Genomic DNA, 16,588 nt, shown 5'->3' on the forward strand with positions numbered 1-16,588 from the left:
TTAACGATTACTTGTCCAAGAACAACACCATGATAAGCGTATAGCCCTATCGGATATGTTTTATAAGCCTGGCTTTTTAAACAAACGAAGACAACGTTTGTTTGAATTCTTCGATCACTTGTTAAATATACAATATTTCTTGAGTTCTTAATGTGCGATATTCGTCCATCGTTCAGAATTGTTTGATTCAATTTAATGGTTTAACTGCTGTAGCTGGCGAGAAGGGAATGTATGATCGGCATTTAAATATGGGTAGTCGGTATGGCGCGGTACCTAATGCTTTTAATTTTAGCCAAATTTTTCGTCGACCAGTCTTTCTGAACATCTCGGTTAGCACTTAATCATCCGACGAGCGAATGGAAACCATCGTCAACAACTTTGAACATCGAACTCTGTCTACGAGTCGAAAGACACTTAATATTCTTTTCATAGTGCGATGACATCATTTGTTGTAAACGCAATTGAATGTCGTGACATCTTTTCAAAGCCACCCATTCGGTATTTTTACGTTCCTTTCATGATTCATTCTATAGATTTTCTACTAGTATTATCTCCAACCTCTATTTTACATACATTTCAAAAATATCATAAACATAAATACAAAACATAAGAATTAATAATGATATCTCATTAAAATTTTCCATGTAACTTTAAATATATGAATTTGTTTTTCCATGTTTTAGAAAAGATAAAGGTCATCATCAGCAACTTGTAAATTGCTGAAACTTTTGTTCCTTATAGTCATCGTGATCTCCGTCTTGGACTGATTTAGGCTGATTGAAAAATAGATGCGATCCGCGGAAAGGAGCTAAAAACAGGTGCTCCCGATGATTCGAGCAGATTAAAGCGATTAATCTCAGGTGCAACGAGTATTCTCAGCGCAGTTTTGTAATCTTCTGAGCCTCTCCCTAGGCGTTCGTTGACTCGTGGTTCAGGGCTAGATCCCGACTCCGTTCGTGGCATGTAATAATGTGCGTGCGGTTCACTTTGCCGCAAAACTGGGACGCTGCGTGCTGAAAGAAGAAACAATTGTGGGAAGAGAGGTTGAAAGTGAGATTAGCGCGATGCTCCTTTGCCGAACGTCTTCGAGTTTCTTTTTTTCGAAAGACCATGTTGGACTTTAAATCGATGATACTCACCGATAGATTGGATATTCTCTTTTTCTCTTTTTCATTAATAAATTCACATGAAAACGTGGATCTTAAAAGCGTACTATGCCGTATAGACGATTCATTTCACGCTGGTTTTGTATCTATTTAATAGTCGGCCTCTAGCTCTAGCTACTGAGCAGAAGTTCGAGGCCATCATTTGATAGATAGTCATTTTGTAAAAATTCAGCCTTAAAATATTAAAATATATACAATTTTGCAAAGATTCTTCTTGAAACATTTTATAGAATGCACAAAAGCTTAAAAATATTGAATATAGACAGACATTTTCTATAGTGTCGTTTATTTTATTGTGTGTTTAAAATGTGATAATGAAGGAGATGGTCCGAGACTTGTGATCAGTAGTATATGTATACGATTCGACGGGCTATTCTATTTATTCATTAACTTATAGTACATAGGTTCACGCGCTAAAGATACTCGTGCAAAGGAGGAATCAATCTGAATTTTCAACAAAATACTGGAACCTATACGGCGTGAAAAGGAGCAGTAATTATAAGCAATATATGCCGTGAAATGGTGGAAAGTTGCATTCACCAACGATTACAGACAAATGAGTCATAACGTCACATTTTCCAACGGAACGTAGTATACAGTTTCAATTCATCGTCGCAAATAAGGCCATATGTATTAAAGCTACTCGTACATGTTACATGTGTAATGTACACACTAATTATACATACATACATACATTTATATATAGTATACGTATTCACAGTTCGATTCATAAGGCGATGAGATTAAAGTACTATAATAAATTCATTGATCTTCGACTTTCTTCCATTTCCGTGATCGACTAATGAAAAAAAAAAAAAAAAGAAGAAAATGATCAAAAAAATAGACATCTCTATTACATAAGATCATACGAGAATCCATCGTACATAATTTTGTTGCAACTAAAACGATTATGTCACGGATATAAATAACAGATATACAATTAGTAGCAGTTATCGTCGTGTTACTAATACAAGGTAATATGGTAACGGGCTGATAATCAATGGTTGTTTCCCTTGAAATGAATCCTCTGTGTCCATATATGTCTAAATAGGATTAATACTTTTGTATTCGCAAACTGATTGAAGTAATTAGAGGATCGACAAATATTTGACTAAATATTTAACTTTTTGTATGGTCGAATGCCCTTTTTAACGATTGTACGCATTGACGATGCTCTAATTAAATGAAGCAGTATGGACTGTTGTCAAGATGTTTAGTCTGAAAATCAAAATATGCTTCACAACTGTTTCAGCAACAATTTAGTTAAGAAAAATAGAAATTATAAATGTAATACACGTCGTATTAGATCACAATTCGCTTTGAGACTTACAATCAAAACCCAAGGCGTGGAATGTTATTGGTATCGCGTTACAGAGGATCGATTTCTTGAACTAGAAAAGATCATTCATTATCGTTGCCCTACTGTTCGTTCCCGAGTTGTCATTTCTATCTCGCTGAGCTATGATCCCATTAAACTCATGCTCGTTGATATTTCGTTCTTTTTCAAGGGACGTCTTCGATGGCCGGAACTTTCATCGATAATGGCTTTCATCGTGGTCTTGACAAATGCCTCATCTTCCTTTCAACACTGTGCACGACACCCTACAAGCGCAACGTGGCTAACTTCTTCTAATTTCCCTTTGAAGTCATGCAATCGGACTGGAAGCGTCTTAATTTCACTGGCAGATTTAATAGTCTCCATTGATGATGTTAATTCGAGGTCAATTATGTGTGAATGCGATGGTGTCGCGGCGAAAGTTTCGCTCCATATAAAAATGTAATTCTTTTTGTTCGGCTATTGCGGCCCGAGTTAACGATCAGCAATTCAATTAAATGGCCCGATTAACTGCTGAATTAATGAAGATAGAAAACGAATAATAATAAAATCATTAATATATATCACGTTTGTATGTAGTGAAAGTTCTGCTACTTTGGAGTTACAGTTTTTCATTTAATGTCTTCCTCTTCTTGCAGGAGAAACACGAGTGAGTTATCCCTGTTTTGAAAAATTTAGAAAAACATCTTCTCTATTCCTCTTTTTTTATCATTGAGAGGATTGCTATAACATATTGTATAAAAAAAGTAAGAATATTAAGTCGTTGCCGACGTTGGAAAGAAAATAGATTTGTTACTCTTCTTCGTAACAGAGGCCACAATGCAAAAACGCTTGTTGGTAATTGAATTGCAGGAAATCAATTTTGCTTGATGAAAATTTCAAAAACAGCAATTGTAATCAACAGTGACATTGACTTTCTCGATGGCCTTGAAACTTGTAAAATCTGCTAATTCTACAGTGACTATAAAAAGTATTTGCACATAGCCTTATTTTCTAATTGAGATGTTTTTTTATCCAATTTCGCATTTGATTTTTATAGTATCATATTATATGTAAATAAATAAATATTTTAGTAATCATATAAAAATTATAAATGATAATTATAAATTATAATTTAATGTATTTGTATCTTAATTGATTAAAATGTACACTTTATACCAAATGGCATGTCAATACTTTCGATAGCCACTACAAAACGTTTTACAAGATTTTTATGTAAACAGGCAGTTTGATCTTATGATCCAATTATTCGTTGGTTAGAAGGATTCTTAAGCTTCGTTTCGACAACACCGATTTACAAGTCCCATCGCGAATGATACATAGTTGAGAATTAAATCTTTTGTTTCATCCAAAATTAATTGATCATTTAAGGCCATTTCTTCTTCTGGAATAATAATTTTTCCAGATATATTTAAAAAGAGAGATACTTCAAATACAAGTACCTATGGAATTAAAATATGAAGGTAATGAGAAAAACAAGAAAAATGAGCAAGTACTTATGGCAATCCCGAATGGTCAAGTAATCTTAGATCTCTGTCCTTTTTATCATGACTCCAAACCACCTACGATCATTACTCTAAATGTTCATGGTCACCAAAAACACTGGACGGGGCATCTGTGCATTACTTAACTGAAAGGATAAAACGAATGTCTTTGGTATACCCGACTGTATTCGAAGAAAAAAGAACGGGGGAACAAATAAGGGAGAAAGATGTTATTACACTACGGCGAAAGCAAGCAGAATGGTTGATACGCTAGCAACGGCGAGACTAATCCTGTTTGCAACTGAAGTGGGTATCTCCGGCTGCTCCGGTGCGGTTCCGTCCTCCAAATACTGATAACTCTTGACTGCAGTTTTCGCTCTGACTATTCGATAGTTCGGCACGCTGGTGTTTACTCGATTGGTCAGTATATTTTGAAAGGAATTGGTGACACAGTAAAAGTTACCATTCTCATCGAACGCAAATGTATCCGGCCACTGCATTCTTTCATGATCTCTGGAGATCACCCTTTGGCCAGTAGTGAACGACTGTTTAGTGTCCCACATAGCTACAGCATCGTCAGCCAGCAGTCCAAAGTACAACGCTCCCTTGGCTGACATCATCATTCCATCGGTTTGAGAAATTTTCTTTCCCAATTCCTTAACGTACTCATCTACGTTGCTTAGGTTGCTCTTCAACACCGATGTTGGTATAGAGTACAAATGGAAGGAAGACAGTGGTGAATAGTATACTTGTCTGTCTTCAACACTTGCCGGAGACAGAGCAATCCCATCGACGGATATAGGCATATTAATGAGATTCTTAGAGACCATGAATCTTACTGCTTCGGGTTTAGCTTTCATAGAATCATGCCTGACCTTCCACGAAGTATTGTTACTGAGGGAGTAGACGATTATGCCTGGATCTTCGCGATCACTGTCTGTGATATACGCCATGCCACCATCCTCGTGATCCAAGACAATGTCATTCAGGTGGGCTGTACCGTGACGAGCCACTTGTGGAGGGAACTCGTAGGTTCGTAAAATCTCACCGTTGTTCTCGAGATCCAGGATCACCAGTCTTGGTGGGCAGGTGATCTTCACTTCTACAGAGAGAGGTGACATCTTCCCAGAATCAAGTACCCACATACGTCCTTTTGGATCGATTTCCATACTTTGGACCAACTGGAAAGCATTGCAGTCTCCAATTTCCTGCATGTCCCAGTTAGGGAAAGCTTCCAGTTTAGGGGCGGTATTGCCGTTCACCACGGTTGCAGAAGTGACTCCCAGCGTCACTGGTACCCCGTTTTTCCACCTTGGTACCGTCAGATACATTTTACCCTTCCAAAATTTGATACCAGCTATGAAATTGTTAGCTGGAATGTAATCACCGTGTTCAATCGCATAGTTTTGTTTCTCTTCTGACGGCCATATCACGTCGATCGTGTTCCATTGGAAGACCACTTGGAATGGTTCGTGACACGTGGTCATGGTAACAAGGAGCAGCAAAAACGCTGAGCTCTTCATTTTTTTTACACTTTATTCGATCACTTTACGTTCTACGATCTATCACCGTATGCTCTCACTTTTTTTTCCAGTCCAATCACGTGGCAGAAAGAGACAAAGACCAGTGGACGAACCAGTTGAAAACTGATACCCGGAACAAGAGTGTTCGTGGTCCGGCAAGTGTCGCCAGAGATCCGGAAGAGCGTCTATTCTCGTCGACGGAACGGTGTGAAGAATATTCCGTGCGTACCAACTGTGTTGGCTGGCCTGCTTTTGTCAACTAACTGATTCAACACTGTCCACCGACCATTGCTACCTATTCTACTAAGCGTTCTGAACTATGGCCCATCACGCGGAGACGATCGCGGTTTGACTGACGAAGACGCGGAGCGTCGCTTAGAGAGGCGTCGTCTCCCCACCCGACGTCGTTGTATTTACACACTAAGATCATCTATGCACGTGTACACACTACACGTGTGATCGTACGTGGATAGGGATGCATGTGGATATTGTATGTGCAACAGGAACACCCAGCAAGGTATCCCCACCATAATTTCCACGCAAAACGTAGCTCGGCTACTTAACCGTGCCGAGGATGCATTGTTAACATTCCTGATTTGAATCAGTATTCGTCATTGCGAACGTCGTTCGTATTGTACCTTAAGTTAATTTTTTTATTGATCGAAACAATTAATTGCGTTGCACGTTTACAATGATTCACCAAACTGCTGATGACAATATTAATTTGTTGCTCAGTATCTATCTGGTTACGAGTCATAAAATCAGTTTCATATACGTCATTTCTCAGATAACACAAAATTATGCTTCATATTTGCAGAATCATTATTCTAATTGACCTTTGAAGCTCTATTATCCTTAAAATAGCTAAATCCAATCTACATTTGTTTACATTATTTATCTTCATCTTGACATTGAAAACAGATCACATGCTTTTTATACTGCGCTCGGTGTCAATATCCAGTAAAAAATATTATAAACGATTCTACTTTGAATATATCGAAAAGCATATTTCACAATTAAATCAGGGAAAGAAAGAGAGCCATTAGTCTGTTCTTAGAATCTTGTTGAAAATATAATTTATTATTTTCTTCTTTATTTATTCATTCACAATTTATTGGCCGGTGATTTTCAATCAATTTCCAGCTGGTAATTAAGTCAATACTCTTCTTAGTATCCTACGATAGTTACCGCGTACGTTCATTGTTACGCTAAACGAAAGACGGTTGAGAATAAAATGGTACTCGGCTCAGAGTTGTAAGGCCGGATCCGCTTGAAAAGGAAACGCTGAAAAGGGTGAGCTTAGAAAAGGCTGTTATGCTCTGCTTTATCTTGCCCAGGATGATCCCAAAAAATCGATTCAACGGTTATTTCTTCGAATCGCACCCTTGTACAACTGCGTTGCTCGCAATCCCGTTGGACTTGTTTTTTTTTCTTAGTAAAGGTAGGTCATTTTGTCAAAGGGGAACGTGATAAAAAAAAAAGAGTTGGATAGAATTTACAATTCATCGTAAGTAAATGAAGAACAATAATAAAAGAAATTTATGCTTCTGTTACAGTGTACTTTACGATCAGTGTTATCTATCTCAAACCAGACGTCAATCGGAAATATTGGTCATAGTGTTAATATTTCATCGATAGTGTTGCCCAAGTAATTGCATGCAGATTAATTTCCTTGGTGCATGATCTATTGATCTTGATCAAATGGAATATATTAGTGAATGCATTGGATAACGATTACGATCAATAACTATCCTACGGTGTAAGACACTTTATCGTCAAATTCCTCCGCAGTTCCTTAGGAAACAGAATCCATCAAGTTAATTATTTCAAATTGATTGAGTTTAATCTACTTCCTAATATTCCACACAAATCCAAAATTTTCTACTCAATGATGTATTCAATGGAAAACACAATGTATGGTTACTACTACTAATGTATGGTTACTACATACTAATTACATTTTCTCTAATACGCTTGAGCAGGCATCATGATTAGAGCTAAAAAAAAATATTCAATCATTGGTGGCTTGATGAAATTGTTAAAAATAGTTACCATCGGTTACCGGTGTTTGATGGGCGATTTTACGAGTCCATGAATGGATGATGCGTATCGTATTTTTGAAGGTGAAACGGCGCGTGAAAGGAGTAGAATAATAGTTTGGCAATCGTTCAAGTATTTATAAGAATTCATCAAGAACATAGAATTCGTGAACACGTGTGCAACTCGCGACAAGAATCGTCTATCACGAAGCCAATATCTTTCCAACTTATGTTTTATGTTACAAGTATGACGAAGCGGAGAATGATCGGGGAAAGAGAAACGATCGGTTAAACGTTACATCGAGCTAGAATTATTTTTACAATTAAAGTTGCGAAGGAATTAGATTCCTGTAACTTCGAGAAAGGAAGACTCTGATCCGTAAGAGAGCAAATATATATGAGAAGAATTTCGAAGGTCACCTGTAACAATAATCCATGGAGAAGAGTTTTATTGAGCACTAGAGAACGATGACGAGCGAGGCATAACTGTCGACGAATGATCATGTAATGTGTATAACGTAATGTTATAACAGTAATAAAGTGCGTGTGCACTGGTAGTATATCTGTAATAGGTGTTGGCCATTTTAACATCATGGCCATCCAGATACTTCCAGACGTCCGTAGGATTATTCTTATTCATTGTTTCCATCCGTTATAGAGACTTGAGATGCTCGACATGTTTCTGCAATTATATAATATACTATATAATTCATTAATGCGAGTCATCACAGGAATGTTATTGATCAGACGTCAGCTGGTTACCAAGGAAAGTTTCACAATCACAGAATTATATTACTCTAAGACTCTGTTTGACATAAAACGCTTCTAAATATTTTTAATATCCCAAATCTTCCGTATAGCATATCTGATTCAGGTAAACATCGTTGGAATAGGTCATCTTGGATTATTACTGCGAAATATATCATGATCTTATTTGCATTACATTCCAACATATTTTGATACGATTCACTATACAGTTTATTTTCTAGGCAACTATCCAAGGTAAACGAAATAATCTTTCACGAGCCACCAGCGAACTAGATATTATTGGCGTGCTCGTTATTTCAACGACGTCGACATGCCCAGTGATCAGTAATTTTTTTCGTTTCATCGTCCATTGATCCCAGCTCGAAACGAGACTAATAGTACATAGCCGCTTTGACGAATATCGCAGAAGACTATTTTTACTTTGACCCTTGAAAATTTCTTCAAAGTACTAGTTTAAATATCAAAGACTAAGAACAATTTCCAAAGTATGTATTATTTGCTTGTTACGTTCGCTTTCTGTTTTACGTTTCGAATTTGCATAGCTCGACTTGCTTATTAGTGTCTTAGCGATAACATTATTCTCACTCCACTAAGTATTCTAATGTACAAATATTTGCAAATATTACAGGTATAACCGAACGCAGTCTTACGTGATACTCATTTCAAATTGCAATATTGAAACGTTAATCAAAGGGAGAAATAATGATTGGGAAGAATCAAATGTGTCTCAGGTAACCGGACGTTACATTGACATGCAGACAACTAGACCAAGAAGAGGGTCAGAATTACAGATTTATGCTAATTGGTAACTTATTAATATTGCTGATATCATTTACCTGCAGTTGACCAGCGGCTACTGCGCCATTTTCAGCGCTTAGAAGCATTTAACGGACGTGCAAGAATGTTATTTTAATTAACGCTCATCCCTTCCTAAGTATTACGTATAATCGAGTTCCTGTTTATTAGATAGCCATTATAATGGCACGTTCGCTGTTTACTTAGCAGTTAACGGTTCCTTCGATGAATAGGATTGTCGTTATGAATATTTAGAATACAGTGAGAAATTCATACCTTTTTTCAGATCGAAATTTTTCCGTTTTCCTGCTTGTGTCAATGATTAGCACATTGCGAAACGATAATTCTTCTCCAAGACATCCGAGGAATCTAAATAACAAGTGGAGACGCGCTAAGAATCGTCGTGTTATTTTCCTTCCGACGTGTTTCACAACGTCTGTCTTCATCTTAGAGTAAATATTGCATCTCTGTAACCTTCGAAAGATGCAAACCACAAAACTTTCGTAGGTCTCTCTCTCGAGATCTGTGGCCGTGGTACTTAGATCTTAATCGATGCGTCCGTGAATTTAACGCATGAACCTTTCACCAAAACGTCACGATCTCGTGACCCTTTTGCATCCGTGGTATCCACAGTTACATCAATTTTCTTTCTTCGTATACTGTGTTCCTTCGTGCGAAAGTTATAACTCGCCGAGGTACGTAAAATCGATGTTATCATATATCGACTGGTACCAGTCATTACAGAAATATATAAAGTGAATCACTATGAGTCACTTTGTGATGCAACCTTTTCCAACGTTTTTATCGTCTCTCTGGAAGTTGTAAATTAACGTCTCGAGAATATCGATATGCGTGTAGTTAACTTGATGATTTTTTATATAGTGGATACGTGACGAACTTATAGCACTTTATACTGGTATACCAAGTAATAGGAACTTTCTGGAAAATTACCAGATATGATATGTTAATACGTATATCTCGATCGTTGAACAACACCGCAAATTGACTACGCTAATTAACCGTGAAGAGATATGCTCAATAGTAATGTCCGTAGGCTTGAAAATAATATAATCAACGTCCTTGTCGTTCTTTTATGCCGACGCAGTTTTACATCATCTGCGAAACGTTGGTCGCATTCGCGGTTGAAAATTCTGTGTCACGGCCCACTTTATTCTTTCATTTTTATTATCATTAACTGGCCACACTCGCTTTGTTTTTCCATTGAATCGTAGTGACACGGTGTGTCCCACAATTCGTTAATTCCTCTTACTCATTGCTCGTTTCATATCCTCTTTACTCATCTCTTTGCTAATTCCAGGCACGAAATATTCACGGTCACAATCAACTGCAGCCTTCGTCGGGACGAGCTTTCACTTCAAGTCGCATCAATGAAACGATAAGTTTTTTCTGCGAGGATCATAAGAAGGAAATAATAATCATAAGAAGGGAATGTAATAAAAATTCGAACTTGATCTAGTGCATCGACAAATGGTCTTATGCAACGCGCTAGAAATAAAGTTACATGAAAGGTTCGACGCTTAAATCGTAAACAGCGCAGATGGCTAATGCAGCGCCATGCATGCGAACAGAAGATAAATTGCTCGGGCACAATAAAGACAAATTTTGCTATACGTGATATCGACAAGAGATTATTCGAATCTGTCCATTGGTAACTTGCTGCTAGAATCGACAACCTATCATTTGTTTGGACATTTCTTTTCCACCGACGCCTCCTCCTTTCGTTCGTCGCAAATCGACCGATTCTTTTCCAACTCAACTTGTGACTCTCCCACTGTGTCAAAACTAAAAGTTCGATGAGCTCGAAACAGGACAATTCACCCTGTTAAAATCCGCTGACAGAATACCTTTTCTTGTCAATGAAATTTTTATTTCACAATCCTCTTACGCTCTTTCCATAACAATCGTTTTTAACTTGAAATGAAGGACGTAAATAATGAAATCATCATAGTCCTATCTTGTCAAGGATCGCTTTAATACTTCTCAGATCAATATCGGTTCCTCAGTCAACCTTCCTGTGCTAACTCTCCGCTGGACGAAAGCACTACTGCGCCTTATTTCATATTAGAAATACAGGAATCAGATTCCAAGGACGATGAATAATATTCCACAAATTGTCCAGGTATTGGACCTGATTCTGCCACAGTTAGTATGCAAGCCCATAAACGGGAGAAATGAGAAGTGACGCTGGAAATAAGTCAGTTTTGATTTAATGATCATAAATGTGCGAAATAGTATATCGGCAAAGGCCGCGCCCTGCGCATCCGTTTCCCAGTGGCCTACTAAAACCAACGTTCTCCTTCTCTCTCTCTTTCTCTCTCTGGTTCTCTTCATGTCTGTACGTTGTGGATGAAAATAACACCATCAATGCAGGAAGGCAATCTAGCTGGTTTACGGATTAGAAACGCGAAGAGATCGAAGGAATGATAGCTCTCCTATCAATAAGTCAGGCCAAGGGAAGGAAATATATTCGATTGAAATCGACTGAACTTTGGATGATCAACCTTTTATCTTTAGCTAATGGATATTGTATGAGCTGTAGGCATCACGTGGTATCGGTAGAAGTGGTAATCCAAGAATTACACACATCACTATCGTTTCCAACTCATCAATTTTAATGAAAGAATTGACTTTAATTTATAATCAGTATATATTGTAATTTTTCGTCTTTATGAAACGTAATATTAAATTTTTCACGTTAGACGTGATTGAAAACGACGAAGTTAATGTACCTCGTAATCATGCTGTACATATAATTATCTAATCGAGTTAAAAGTTCCCTCTTTGACACAAACTTTGCTTTCAGGCTTACATCGGATTACCTTTGATTTTAAGCAGTCAAAACCGTGAAATCGTTGGTCAGTGATTTTCACTAGGGCAACGATTCGTACTGAACTGAAAGTAATACGCTGGAATTGTGCTTCCGGAGTTTTCAAGCTGCTGAGCTTTTCAAATGTCTTCCAAGTATCGACCGGAGGCTGGCAGACCTGTTCGAGTTCGCGTCGATTTTATTCTTTATCGTAGGTGGGTAATTTCATTAGCTTAAAAGAGATGAAGGGACGAAGCAACAACCGTCTGACTTCCGTCGCAAACATTATAGAATTTACAGCGATGAAAGTATATCGATTCCTCAATCACGCCCATCCTCAATTCCTCAATACATCTCTTATATTCTTATAAAAGTCTTATAATTTATAATTACAACCTATGTCTATAATATCTTAAGATAATAAAAGTATGAACATTATAGATTTTATTAGAAGAATACTTGGACTTTTCAATTAAATTGATATATATTTCCACTGTTAAAGTTTTTGATTCTACGGCCAGGAGAAGAGCGCTGAACATATCTCCCACATTCCCAGTGGATGCTAATTTAGGTCGTGGTGTCACACATCCCGAAAAGTGAAGCGAAGGTTTCGCAGTAAACTGTTAGCGCGAGCGTTACGAAAAATTAGCACAATGACGACGCAGGGAACATGTGATAAAGAGTTTCATGACATTCGATTCGCAATTGTTATTCCCATGGATGATGAACGGTACGTCCAAACGTGATTAGAAAAGAAGAAAGCAAAACTGGGACGTTGGATGCCTTCGGGTAGCATCGTTTTCACTTACAATTCAACTCATTTCGCACTCAATTAGCGATCACGAGTATTAACTCTCTGTATGGAAGTTCTTCGCAGATGGTTATGTTCTAAATTATCTTTAATCTACTGTGAACATATCAGGAGATCTCTCGGGTTTTTTTTTCTCAGTGTCTTATAAAACTTAAAGCTATATGTAGCTTTATACAGTATTATTATTTTATCCTTGAAGGAAATTGATTATCGAAACGTTCGTTTCTCCGTCATGTAACAAAAATACTAGTCGAGAATTACCAACCAGTTAGCTGGTGATAATACGATAAACGAGCACGTCTGCAAACATTGGACGTGTTAACTCTCCGATTGGATCATTACCGCTTCGAAGCCCAAAGCGGGAGAAATGTTTCGACGCTTCCAGAGATTTTTACGCTCCATCGGGGAACGCAGACCGTTTAATTAAATTGAGCGATGTTTCGTGGGAGACTACGCAATCCACGGGAAATATTCAATGAACTCCAATGTCGAGACAGCTCGGTGGCCCTGATTAACAGCAAACGAATAAAGAAATCTTAGTAGTTAATTTCATTTCTTCGGAATCGAATGGTGTTCCAATTTAGAATTCGTCCCAGGAGAACGTGTTCTGATAAACGAAATTTTCAACGAAATGGAATAAAATCTTAGTGACTGTAATAGAATATTTATCATTTGGATGACGTACATAATGAAACTTAATTGCTATTCCCTGAAATGTATTTCTATCGGACATTGTATTAACTTAAAGTTGACAGAAGGTTCAACGAAGTTGAAATCAACGTACCTATTAATCAAGATAACTTAATGAAAGAGTAGGAAATTGAAGTACTTGGTACGTAAGGGAGTCTACATAGTACCCAAAACACATTTTCTGGGGAGCAGTAGGTCACCTATTCTAGTCAGCATGCTGTCGGTCAGATGAAATCGTAAATCGACGGTTACCATAACGACCAACGGTTCTCCCTTTATTTTCCTACCCCAATGTCATACTATTCTGGCTAGATCCCCCGGCCCCTCTGTTCTCTGCGATTACAAACTCAGTTCCTCCATTCAAAACCCCCGGCGTTCTATTTCTTTTTTCAGAGTTTTCTATCCTGCCTACTGCTCCTGGCAATTCAGCAATAGATTTCATTTCAACCGACTGACGAGGAGAACGTACCAACGTCGAATGAACTGGTAATAATATTTCAATCCATATTCGTAACCGATTTCATGCCCGAAAATCCATTTTCAACCCTCGATTACAGGAACAAGATGAAAGGTATGGTAGTTTATTTGAAATAATGGACTTTCAAAGAGAATCATTGACGGCTGTAATAAACGCAGTAATTTCTTTTCTATTTATTTCAAAAGCATTGTTTTTAAGCTTTCTATATATAAAAGAAATAATTGCTGAATATATTAAAAGCGTCAAGTGTTTAATTTAAGATAATACGATTATTATACGTCCATATTGTCTTATTTTATAAGCAGAGAATCACTCACAAAATTATGGCACTCTTCCAGGAATATCGCCCGAAAGTCGCCGACACAAAATTGCGCATGAATATCGAGAATTCTGGATATCAAACAAGATAGAAACAAGAACGCAGAAAAATCCTCTCATAGCCTTGCTTTGCGCGAGTGCATTTTAAAGGAGGTCGCTCTACCATGATATAGTGTATTTTCGCTGCAACAGTCGTTGCGGCGTCGTTGCTGTATAAGGGAACAGCTTGGTGCTTTTACGCAATAAGCAGAAACACGAATGTGTTGTTTCTTGGCGAGATAATACGTGTGTTGTTGGTTGCAAGAAAAAATTTCTTCGATTAAAAACATCAACATGGTCACGTAGAAAAATGGTCTGGTGATCAAGGTAGCCAAGACCTTGAAGACTAAAGCTGACTAGTTTGCTTCAAAGAAACCATCTGTCTTGAATGTAATGGTTCACGTCATATCACAACGATGCTCTATCTTGCGCAACATCCTTCATTTTAAACCTACAAAGCTACATCGAGTAAATTCTAACATCTCCTCCTCCTTATTTCATTTTCATCGCTGACTTATTTGGAAATCGTATCAACAGGTTTTGATAAGGATCCAAGAGTTTATTAACCGTATGAAAAATCCAGTGATTTCATGCGAGAAACTTTCATTTTTATTATCATACACATCGTTGCGCTATAAAGATGTGGCTGATGAAACATCGTGTTTATTGAAATTAATAACGAGGCAATTGAAAGTGTGTCGCGACTTTGTTTCGACGTGAAAGGAGGGAACGATTGTCTGCTTCTTGTCGTGTCGTGCTGATCCATGAATAGAGGCTTTCCCATGGAGAAAATCTATTATTTTCATAAGTACGCCCTCTCAGAACGCGCGAAGAAACGGATTACGTAATGTATTTTCATTTTACGTAACGCCATTACAAAACTGTAAGCAATGAGTCATCTTCCAGTCAAAGTCAGAGATCAGTCTGATCTAGTTTCTCCTGTCGAGTATATATCGCAAAGGAGCAAAGTACGATCTCTTGTAAATCTAAACTCTAGTAATGTTCATCAGTACTTAAGTAAAATGACTAATTTAATTTATAGGTTTATGTCCTTGTCTTGTCTTTTCTATTGTTTCAAACGATCCTTTCTATGAATCCTTATTGTTGAAATACTTTCTTTGGTATCTCTGTACTCCTTTCTCATTCCTGCAACTCCTTTTCAAGTATTCTTACTATTTCTTTATTACTGGAATTCCTGTTTTTATATCTTGCATTTTTATATTGCTGAAGCTCCTTTTCCTTGATCGTTAATATTTTATTTCTTATTCGCATTATTTATTATGATATTCCACTGGTATTTAATTATTATTTCATACTGCTTTTTTTGTTACTACAATTTCTCATTTCCTGCAACGGTTCTCTTGTTACTAGAAAATCCTCCTAAGAATTTCTCCCATCGAAGTCTTCTACGATTCTTTCCTCTTTGGCTCATTATGCAAATTTTAAGTTTCAATTTCGTCGTGGTGGAATACATATATATCAAGAAGGCACCGCCAAACACTGCACTCGGAAAGAGTTGCGAATCAGAACAGAGCTTCCAGAAATGTCCACATCCCTCAAATGATCGTCATTTACAAATATTAAGAAAGCAACTCCTATTGATCGTAACAAAGAAGCTCCATTTCTTTACATGGTACGCTATCTTTTTTATTCTTAATAGAATAGCAAATGTTCAGACAATTTTAATGATCTCCAATACAGAGTAATTCAAAGTGTACAATAAGGAACCGAAATCTTAATTAGAACTGCATAAAGTGTAACTCAGCCTTGATTCAATCGCTATTCAAAAACATAGAAGGATATGTTGCGAATCGACCCTGAGTATCATGATATCAATCGGTACCGCCACATAATGCTTTAATTTAGGACCATGCTATACAGTAGAAGCTTTTGCACCTAGCATTCGTACTCATTACATCACTCTAGACGTGAAATTCAATAATTTTAAGTCAATGGTTCTTTCATCAGGTGAAAACACAGAATATCTCCTGATTTATTCGTAATGTATCATTAGTCGAGAATACAATAGTAATGAATAGAAAACATTTAATGTTATTGGACAAGGTGAATGATCATGAATATTGCAAATTAATTACTTTGAAAATTGTCATGTGTGAAAATAAGCTGGAAATATTGATTCCTCTGATATTCGTAGAAGAATCGTAGCATTCGGAAAAGGAAACTTCGGAGGATATATTATTATTCACATCCTATTCATAATATAAACTTCTGGGAATTCTTCGGCAAAGGCTGTAATGATAGTCATCAACAGTATTTTTTCAATAGATATATTAAAATGAATTTTTAAATTCAT

The 16,588-nt window shown here is 37.1% G+C and overlaps 1 protein-coding gene and 1 long non-coding RNA gene across 2 annotated transcripts; both read right to left on the minus strand.

Moving 5' to 3' along the window:
• Positions 1-1,435: 1,435 nt before the first annotated feature.
• On the minus strand, positions 1,436-5,882 carry LOC100644309 (protein yellow). The gene has a single exon (XM_012316257.3). The coding sequence runs from the start codon at positions 5,507-5,509 to the stop codon at positions 4,220-4,222; it is 1,290 nt and encodes a 429-aa protein (XP_012171647.1). The 5' UTR covers positions 5,510-5,882; the 3' UTR covers positions 1,436-4,219.
• Positions 5,883-6,568: 686 nt separating this feature from the next.
• LOC125386265 lies at positions 6,569-10,583 on the minus strand. Its single transcript, XR_007226249.1, has 2 exons — positions 8,311-10,583; positions 6,569-8,230 (listed from the first exon to the last, which is right to left on the minus strand). It is a non-coding gene; the product is annotated as an uncharacterized LOC125386265 (long non-coding RNA).
• Between the last annotated feature and the right edge of the window lie 6,005 nt (positions 10,584-16,588).

This window comes from Bombus terrestris, chromosome 14, assembly GCF_910591885.1.
Source record: "Bombus terrestris chromosome 14, iyBomTerr1.2, whole genome shotgun sequence".
NCBI lineage: Eukaryota > Metazoa > Arthropoda > Insecta > Hymenoptera > Apidae > Bombus > Bombus terrestris.

Excerpts from the sequence above, each read along its gene's own strand:
- LOC100644309 (XM_012316257.3), bottom strand. The coding sequence starts at position 5,509 with ATGAAGAGCTCAGCGTTTTTGCTGCTCCTTGTTACCATGACCACGTGT.